General features: G+C 54.1%; 1 protein-coding gene across 3 annotated transcripts in view; it reads right to left on the bottom strand.

The window, feature by feature from the left end:
• Positions 1-9,698, bottom strand: part of WHRN (whirlin) — a 41,228-nt gene extending 31,530 nt beyond the window's left edge. For all 3 annotated transcript variants that reach the window (XM_015645255.3, XM_015645257.3, XM_015645256.3), the window contains exon 1: positions 8,894-9,698. In XM_015645255.3, coding sequence (XP_015500741.1) covers positions 8,894-9,493 — 600 coding nt within the window. In that variant the 5' untranslated portion in view covers positions 9,494-9,698. The remainder of the gene's footprint in view (positions 1-8,893) is intronic.
• Between the last annotated feature and the right edge of the window lie 262 nt (positions 9,699-9,960).

Here is a 9,960-nt window from a genome sequence, read left to right as displayed (position 1 = left end):
ATGGAATAATGGCTGTGGGATAACGGGTGTGGGATATTGGGAATGGAATAATGGGTGTGGGATAATGGGTGTGGAATATTAGGAATGGAATAATGGCTATGGGATAACGGGTGTGGGATAATGGGTGTGGGATATTGGGTATGGAATAATGGCTGTGGGATAATGGGCATGGGATAATGGCTGTGGGATAATAGGTGTGGGATAATGGGTGTGGGATATTTGGTATGGAATAAAGGGCATGGAATAATGGCTATGGGATATTGGGTATGGAATAAAGGATATGGGATAAAGGGCATGGGATATTGGGTATGGAATAATGGGCATGGGATATTTAGTATGGGATAATGGGCATGGAATAATGGCTATGGGATATTGGGTATGGAATAATGGCTGTGGGATAATGGGCGTGGTATAATGGGTGTGGGATATTTGGTGTGGAATAAAGGGCATGGAATAATGGCAATGGGATAATGGGCATGGGATAAAGGACATGGGATAATGGCTGTGGGATAATGGGTGTGGAATATTAGGAATGGAATAATGGCTATGGGATAACGGGTGTGGGATATTGGGTATGGAATAATGGCTATGGGATAATGGGTGTGGGATATTGGGTATGGAATAATGGCTGTGGGATAAAGGACATGGAATAATGCCTGTGGGACAATGGCCATGGAATAACAGGCGTGGGATTACAGGCATGCAATAATGGCTGTGGGATATTGGCTATGGGATAATGGGATAATGGGATAATGGGCATCACTCTGGGTCAGTGCTGAGGTTATCAATCAGCAAAGCACCGGGAATTTGGCAGCACATCCCAAAATGTACAGCACAGGCTTAGAAGGCAAGCTGCAAAGGGAAAGAAATGCTGAGATACCAGAGGAGGGAGGCAGAGGGAGCTTTTACAGCACATTCCAGCACCGTGCAGGGAGCGATTGACAGAAGTTTGTCCAACCACCAGTTCCTGCTCCATCCCGGAGTGTTCCTGCTGGACTCTGGAGGGTTGAAGCTTGTGGGATCAGATGGACTGAACACAACAATCCTGCTGGGGAGGGGCTGCAGGGTAGCAGCTTTTACAGGACAGGGATTGAGCCACATCAGCTCAAAGGCTCCTCTGCAGAGACAGGACAGCAGGCACAGGCACCTCCTGCCCCCAAGGGAAGGAAGGGATCAGCTCCAGGGATCAGCTCCAGGCAGGATGGATAAAAGGCCATTGCCACTCCTGGTTAAGGCCGAATTTGCTGGGTGAAGCAAGGAGAGACTGTCCCCTGGCCCAGACTGCAGAGTGCAGTTGGAAATAAGGCATTTTGGAACAAGTGTTGCCCCGAGAAGCTGTGGCTGCCCCTGGAAGTGCCCAAGGCCAGGCTGGATGGGGCTTGGAGCAACCTGGGATAGTGGGAGGTGTCTCTGCCATGGAACTGGATGAGCTTTTAGGTCCCTTCCAACCAAACCAGTCTGGGATTCCATGATTTTAAGTCTATCCCCACGTTGCCTGACAGAGCCCAAGGAGCTGGATCTGAGCAGAGGAAGCGGGAGCCTGGAATTCTCTGACGTGGGCAAACAGCTCATCCCTGAGCAGGGAGAGAGAGAAGTGGAACGAGGAAAAGATGACCCAGAGGATGGAGGGGAGAGCAGGACACAGAAGGAGGCTGAGGGAAACACGGATGGAGGGACAGCAGTGGGTACCATGGTCCAGGGGATGCGGGGGTGACACGGGGGTGACACACAGGGGTGACACGGGGAGTGACACGGGGGTGACACGGGGGTGACACACGGGGGTGACACGGGGGTGACACGGGGGTGACACACGGGGGTGACACACGAGGGTGACACAGGGGTGACACGGGGGTGACACACGGGGGTGACACGGGGGTGACACGGGGGTGACACACGGGGGTGACACGGCCTCCCTGCAGGGAGACAAATGGGAGTTGCAGGAGGCACAGTCCAACCTCTCCCCCTCTCCCAAGGCAAAGGACAGCAGTTGGGCTTTCAAGTAGCGGCACTTATGCAAATCGATGCAAATCGATGTATAATTATGGTGATTGCACACATTTAGCCCCAAGGCATCAGGAAGCCCATGTCCCTTCAACCGGGAAAGGTCAAGTGAAACCTTAGCTCCAGCACCTTCTCCCTCCAAGGGCTGACATCTCCCCATCCCCACTCTGCAACCTCCCACCCCTCCAAGCTGGTCCCTGCCCAGCACAGCCCTCAGGCAAGCCCGGGATAATTCTAAAGGAGCAGAAAAATCCACATAATTGTGGAAACAAAGCAAAACCAAAACTGTTCGGGTGCTTTCAGGGCAGGGGGAGGCATAAGGGAAATGTAGATTAAAGCACTGACTCCTCTTTCCTCGGGTCTTCTCGTTCTGCTCCACACCAAGCAATGTGTGGAGTGATGTGAAGCACCACCAAGGCCACATTATCTAAACAGGGTTAATTCCTTGGTGGAAAAAATTCGGAAGAATCAATGTGGGGAAGTGAGGAGGATGCTGGATGAAGCACTGAGGACATCCAGGCAGAGCCTGCACAGAGCAGAGCCCCCTCCTGCCCCGAGGGGCTCCGAGGCAATTCCTGAGCCCAGCAAGAGGCAGCTGGAAGGACCAGAGCTCCTCCAGGGCTCTGCTTCACCTCTACCCACCAAGCACTCGGTGCTCGTGGCTGGGAGAACTCACAGAGCATCCAGTCAAAAGAACCCAAGGTAAATCACATCAGCAGCTGCTTTGTCACTTTGACTGAGGACATTTTGAGCTGAATAATTCTCCGTGGCACTGAGGAAAGTGTCAAGAAAATCCATCCTCTTCCCTGAGGACAGGGGAACTGGGTAAAGGATATTTTAATTCACCAGTTCTGACGCTTTTGTTTTCTTCCAATGGCCACTAGAAGGAAATAATCTTTTATCCTCCAGGTTATCTTATAAATTTCTCTGCTGAGACAAAACTGTTTATTTACAAGGAGCCCACTAAATAACACTAATGCTGCAGGAACTCCAGGATGCCCTGACAATGCTAACCCTGATGAACAAGCCAGTCCTGGTGCCAAGTCCCATCATCCCTGCATTATGAGGAGAGGAGAGATTAAGGCCCTCATTCCAATCTTGTGCATCACTATAAAGTCATTTGATTTCATTAGGGCTGATTGTGATTTGCTGGTGAAATGAAGGGAAACAGATGACTAAGGAACTTGTCCACTGAGGGAAATCAGTGGCAGAGCAGCAAATACCAGCGACTCCTAAGCCAGGTGGAGCAGCCAAACCCACGTTCCCACAGGCTCTGGGTGGGTGTGCAGCTTCAGCCCAGCCCAAGTCACAGCAGGAATTCGTGTGGAGCTCACAGTGAGAGGGGAGCAGCACCTTGGGCAGCTCCAGTGCTCAAAGATCTGCTCCTTCCACATCCCTGTCCTGCCACTGCCACCAGCCCTCCCCCTGAAGGAGCTTTAAAAGTCATTTTAAATGCATTAGGGAAGGAGGGGACGAGAGAAAGTGGAAAAATTCCTGATTTAGGAATTGGCTGAATGAGCTACACCAGCCTCAAAGAGCTGCACTGGTGCCACCATTGGCCCTGCTGTTCCTGCTGGGCAAATCTGCATCAGCTTGACCAAAATCAACAAAACTCCACTAATTTGGATGTGCTGGGCTTGGGGAGTTTGATTCTTTGGTGTTGGCTTTGCCAAAGTCCCTGGGCTGGAATTGAGTTTATTCTGAAGGAACTGGGGTAATTCAAGTGCTCCTTTTTTCCCAGAGGGAGATCCTGGTGCCTTTACACTTTCCAGGCTCTCCCTCCGAGTCCAGCTGACTGCAGGAGCTGAAGTGGGAATTGTTTGCAGGACAGAAGGGCACAGCAGGAGCCCCTGGCATCACACAGCACCTGCCTTTTAAGCTGTGAGTGCTTTTTTTGAGTGCAGCTTTGGGGTTTTTGTTTCTCAGCAGATCCAGAGATGAAGGAAACAATTACCACTCTAACTATTGGGGTGGATGCGAGTCACATCCTCCTTTTCCATGCTCCAGCTCCCGAGCTCCCTTGGGAAGGGGAGAAGTTCCAAGCCTCTTTCTTTAGTGCCTTCTAAAAGCACAGAACCAGCGATGAGCACTCAGCAGTTAAAGGAACACGGCTGAGATCTTCAGAGAATCAGGGATCAATGGATTGCCTTCACCCCTCAGTCATCCCAGCCTGGCTCATCATCCTCAGCTCCAAGCACTTGGAAGGGTCAAAACCCAAGCAAAGCAAGCAGCACTCGTTCCTCTGAGCCGTGCCCACAGTGCTGTGGTGATTAAATCAGCAGGGTCAGGTCACAGTAATCAATTAATTGGGCATCACAATAAACAATCACACAAAATTTGCTTTATTGTAAGCTGGCTGGAAAGAAAAATGGCTCTAAATATGTTTGTGAGGCTCAGGACTGCACATCTCTGCTGTCATTTCTCAGAGGTCTTTCAGTAATCCCACAGCTGGGGTCATTTCTTATGAAATATTACTGTCTCTGAAGAGATCACCTTGTTTGCCAGCATGAAAACCCACAGTAACAGGACATAAAAGGAATTTTAATCTCCTTTTAATTATTTTTCAATGCCCACTTGACACTTCCATCAGAGCAGGCGATGGAAAGGCTGGAGGGAGTGAAAAGCTCTGCTGGAACAGAGAGATGGTGGTGGCTGGGGATGAGATCCCCCTTTATGCCAGGCTGGGGGGTGATGTGGTACCCCCTGATGCAATTCCCATCCCTCACAGGTCAGGGAGAGGATGAGATCCCCCTGGGTGTGATCCCTCCTCCCTTCCAGGCAGGGCTGGCACAGGACAGACTGGCAGAGCCACATCCTGGAACCCTCAGCTTTGTCAGCCACAGCTCTGCCCCATCCCAAGCTTTCCCCAGCCCCCTCCAGCCTCTCTCCACAGCTGAAAAAACCAACCCAGGGCACCTGAACTACCCCAGTTCCTTCAGAATAAACTCAGTTCCAGCCCAGGGACTTTGGCAAAGCCAACACAGATTTACACCAGCACCAAAAAATCAAACTCCCCAAGCCCAGCACATCCAAATTAGTGAAGTTTTGTTGATTTTGGTCAAGCTGATGCAGATTTGCCCAGCAGGAACAGCAGGGCCAATGGTGGCACCAGTGCAGCTCTTTGAGGCTGGTGTAGCTCATTCAGCCAATTCCTAAATCAGGAATTTTTCCACTTTCTCTTGTACCCTCCTTCCCTAAATGTCCTTTTATTCAAAGGACATAAAAACCTACAGCAAAGCAAGAAAAATAAAGGGTGGGGGGAGAAAGGAGTGTGAATTTAATGTCAACCCCAGAGCAATGGGGAAACACCTTCCTGGGTAACATTTTGATGGTCTAAAACCACAAACACCTTGATTTTTAAGTCCTCTGGATAAAATATGACAGATTATCAATACAAACTCTCAGCACAACTGCTAAAATATAGCAGTATATGCTAAAATACAGCAGCATATACACCATAAATAGTAAAATAAATATATATATAGTGTATAATGTCCTAAATAGCAATGCTGATAAAAAAGCCAAGCGAGATCTAAAAGATACAGCAGCCAACACAAACTTCTCCACTTGCCCCATAATTCAAATGCTGGTGATCTTTTGCTAAAGTGCACTCTTGAATGCTGCAATGATGGAGCTGTAATTGTAATGGAGTCATTTAATTTGGATTTGGATTGGATTTGGATGAAACAGCCGAGCGCGGAGCAGACAAGGCATAAAACTCCAGTGCTCACGTAAAGGTTAAGGAGCTGGTCATTAAGGGAATTGATTTGAAGTGCTGAGGTAATCTCGTGGTTGAAGTCAGAATGCCACTTTTTATCTAATTTAGGCTGAAACATCTGCAAACATCACTGGTCACAGGCCAGCAGTGAGTTTTGAGCTGGGACATCACTCAGGTCACTTAGCCCGGTGTTGTGGCAGTTCCCATCTGCTGCAAGGATTTGCTTTGGGTGCATCACTGAGCAACGCCTGAAAATTCCAGGAGTAAAAAGAAATTGCTGCTGCCCCACAGCCAGCACCTCTCTGCTCCTCCAGAGGAGGGATGAGAGCAGCTGGGCTGCTCCTGCACAGCCAGACATGCACGGAAAGGCAACAGAGCTACCACGAGCTGTGAAAGGAACGCAGTGCCTGCCGTGGGAACGCTCAGCCAAGGCTGCACAAACAAATCCAGACATTGCATTTATTCCCTGCTCTGCCTGAGCAGCTGCCACAGCCACAGCCGGGCACCTCGAGCGGATCTGTGGCTCGGGAAGTTTGTCACGCTCAGCTCGGGGAGCGCAAAGTGCCCGGGAGCCTTCCCGAGCCCTGCACTCGGCCCAAGAACGAGCTCTGACAGCTTCTGTCAGCACAGCACGCCGTGCCTGTGATGGAGAGAGGGGCTGCCCTGCTCAGACGGCTCCTGGCTGCAGGACAGAGCCGGGGAAGCGCAGCAGGAGCCGGAGCATCACCGCATGCACAGGGACAGAGCTGAGCTCCACCAGGCACCTTCTGGCTGGGGCAGCTCGGCACAGCCCCTCCTCTGAAGGAGCAGAGACAGATCAGCTACACAGCCAGGGGCTTGTGTTAACAAAACCTCTCTCCTCAGCTTTCCCTGTCTCTATTTGATCCCAAATACAGCGTGTGCACGAATTCCAGGACCAAACCCATCTCTGGTTTATCACACAATATTCTGAGCTGGAAGGCATCACAAGGATCATCGAGTCCAACTCTTCAGAACAGCCAATAAAGGGATCAAATCCCCAATCCTGGGGTTATGAGCACTGTGCTCTGACCAACTGAGCTGATGTTTCCCTCTCCAGTGACCCACTGCAGTGAGGAGGGCAGGACACAGCGAGGTTTGCTCTGCCTCAGGACACCAGAGCACAGCCAGAGGCCTTTGCAGAGCTGTCAGTGCACCCAGCCCCAGATCCCAGGTTTCAAGGAGAAGCAGAGAGCACAAAACAAAGCCACCCATCACCACCTCTCATCCCTGCAGCTCTGACACTCCAAATGACACCCAAAACATTGGGCTGAGGTATTTTGTACCTTAAACCTTCAAATGCTGCCCTTGAGCATCGCTGAACACGATCTTTTCCTTTCCCCCCTCCCAAATGCAGCATCTGAGGGCAAATTAACACTTGGTTCATTTTAGAATCTCCCAAGGATTTATTAGAGCTGCACTGTAAATCACTCTGCCACTCTTCCCAAGCAAAACGTTTCCACCACCACCACGTAGGTCATAAAAACCCTTCCCAGATGTGAAAAGAACCCAGGAGCTCAAGAAGGTGCCAGCACCTGGCAAGTGATATATTTGTTGTTGAAAGAAGTTCAGCTCACAAGGAGACAATTTCTAAGCTGCTTTTTCCTATCAGGATCATATTAACAAAATATAGCTCTTGGCAAGCCACGTCCTCCAGGAATTATTTCTGTGCAGGAAGCACTTAGTTTCACTCAAAATTAATAATGTCTAAAAGGCATCAATTACATTATATTAGAGAACAAACAGAAAGTGATGTGAATTACCCAGCAGAATGGGATGAATTGGAGATGAAGTCATGGAGCAGAGCATTCCTGACACCTGGTTCCTCTCCATCCCAGTGCCATAACCAAAATATGTGGGGGCTGCAATCTCCAAGGCACAAAATTGCAGACTAACACTGGAAAGCTTACCCTGCTGTTGTCCTATCATTGGGAACAAGAGAAAAAGAATTCCTACAAACCTTTCCTCTGCTCTCAGGATTACCAGGGACTCATTTCCAGCCTGGAAGTCGCACCCTTGCCCAGGGCACTGATTTAAAGCCGGGGCAGGGAACGCACAGGTCGGCAGGGGAGAGGTGTTCGAAGCTGAGCAAGATTAATGCGCTGTCAGGGGAACGCTCCACATGGAACAGGCTCCCAACAGAACCACTTTAGCTTATTATGGAAAAATTAAAGCACAAACAGCTGGAAAGCAGCCTTGTCACGCCAGATCCCAGCTCTCCATCCGCTGCCTACAAATCGCTGCTCTAAAAGTCGATGCTCCAGCTCAATGGGTTTGAGCCTCAGGAACGCTCCGAGCGGAGCCACAAGATCAGCTCTGGGAATGGTTTGGGACACTCAGAGCCGTATTTGCCTCAGAACCCCGCGTTTCAGGTGAAAATCCCACGGTTTATGGAGTTCTCCCCCCGCATTAAAGCTTTTATCGATAGCCCCCATGCTGTTCTGGGCTACAACAGGTCTCCGGGGCATGTGGAGCCGTGCTGGGAGAGCGGGAGCCCTTTCAGTTGTGTAACCGTTCTCCTTCTCCCCCCGCACATTGAAAGGGGAATCGGGGATCTGCTCCTGCCTCGGGCACGATGCAACCCTTGGGGTGGGTCTGTCCTGCTTCTCCGTGCCTCAGTTTCCCCATCTTTACGAGGAGAAACCCACTAGAGCGGCTGGAGTATATCCTTTAAAACCCGGCTCAAGCAGATTTCCAGCTTCCACGAGCATCCCAGGCTGCAGGCGAGGCACGAGCAGCACCGCTGCGCTTCAGAGCCGCGACAGAAGCGCAGGACGAGCCTGCCGTGCCCAAAGCCACCCCGGCAGCTCGGTCCCTGCCGTGGCTGGCACCGCGATTAGCAACGCAAACTTTCCGGCGGGGCTCCGCGCTCGGCTGGTCCCGCACGATGCCGCAAACCCGGAGCGGCTCCGCTCCGCCGAGGGATGCGCGTTCCCAGCGCCGCGTCCCGGAGAGCGGCACCGGGGGGGGCTCCGGTCCCCGGGGAGGGATGCGGCTGGACGGGGAGCACGGGGACAAGAGCCGGGGAGGGAAGGGAGGAGCGGGGGGACGCGGACAGGCACCGGAGAGGCAGAGCGGGACGAGGCGCGCAGCGGAGCCCGGGACAAGGCGGGACGGAAGAAACATCCACCGGAGCTCGGTGCGGAGCAGCCTCACCTTGACCGCCTCGGCGTGGGTCACCCTGTCCAGGGACTTGCCGTTGACCCCCAGGATCTGATCGCCGACCCGCAGCCCCTCCCGCTCGGCCAGCGAGCCCGGCTCCACCAGCGACACGTAGATACCCACACCGTGCTCGGCACCGCCGCGGATGCTGAAGCCCAGACCCTCGTGGGCTTTGCTCCGGCGCAGCGTCACCTGCCGCAGCTCGCCCGGGACCAGCGGCGGCGGGGCGGGGGGCGGCGGGGGGCGGCCGGGGGGCGGCAGGTAGGGCCCCTCGGCCGTGTACTGATCGAAGAGGAGCTGGTCGGAGCGCGGCAGGACGAGGCGCAGCAGCGGCAGCAGCTGCCGGCGGCGGGGCCCGTCGAGGAGGGCGCGCAGGGAGCGCACCAGGTCGCAGACGTTGCGGCGGCCGTGGTAGGCATTGAGGCAGAGGATGAAGCGCTCCCGCTCCGCCTCGCTCAGCAGCGCCGTGAGCGCCTGGTGCAGCCGCCGCACGTTCGCCGAGAGCGGCCGCGGTGCCGGCCCCGCCGCCGAGCCCAGCGAGCCCGACGAGGAGGAGGAGGAGTGCACGGACACGCCGTCCAGCTCCGCGCTCATCGCCGCGGAGCCGGGAGCGCACCGGGGGATGGAGCGGCCGGAGCGAGGCGAGCAGGAGCGGAGCCGGACGGGGCAGGAGCGGAGCCGGACGGGGCAGGAACGGAACCGGACGGGGCAGGAACGGAACCGGACGGGGCAGGAGCGGAGCCGGACGGGGCAGGAGCGGAGCGCCCCGATCAGCCCCGGTACCGGCCCCGCCGCTCCACCTGTCCGTGGCTCTCCGGCGGCTCCCCAGGAAGTGACGCGGCCGCCGTTGCCGGGAGACGGGTTATACAGAGCGGCCCCGCCGCGGGACCGGACCCCCCCGCCCCGCCCCAGCGCCCGCCCCCGCGGGACCCGCAATTAGCGCGCCCGCTCATCAACGCTCATCGGCGCGCCGAGCCCTGCCCGCGGCTCAGAGCGGCTGGGAGCTGCGCAGGATGGAAAGTCCTGGCACCTTTCCTCAGCCCTCCCGGGAAGGGATGCGT

Source organism: Parus major, chromosome 17 (assembly GCF_001522545.3).
Source record: "Parus major isolate Abel chromosome 17, Parus_major1.1, whole genome shotgun sequence".
Taxonomy (NCBI): Eukaryota; Metazoa; Chordata; class Aves; order Passeriformes; family Paridae; genus Parus; species Parus major.
Note: the sequence above shows the minus strand (reverse complement) of the source record. Positions and strands in the feature narration are given on the sequence as shown.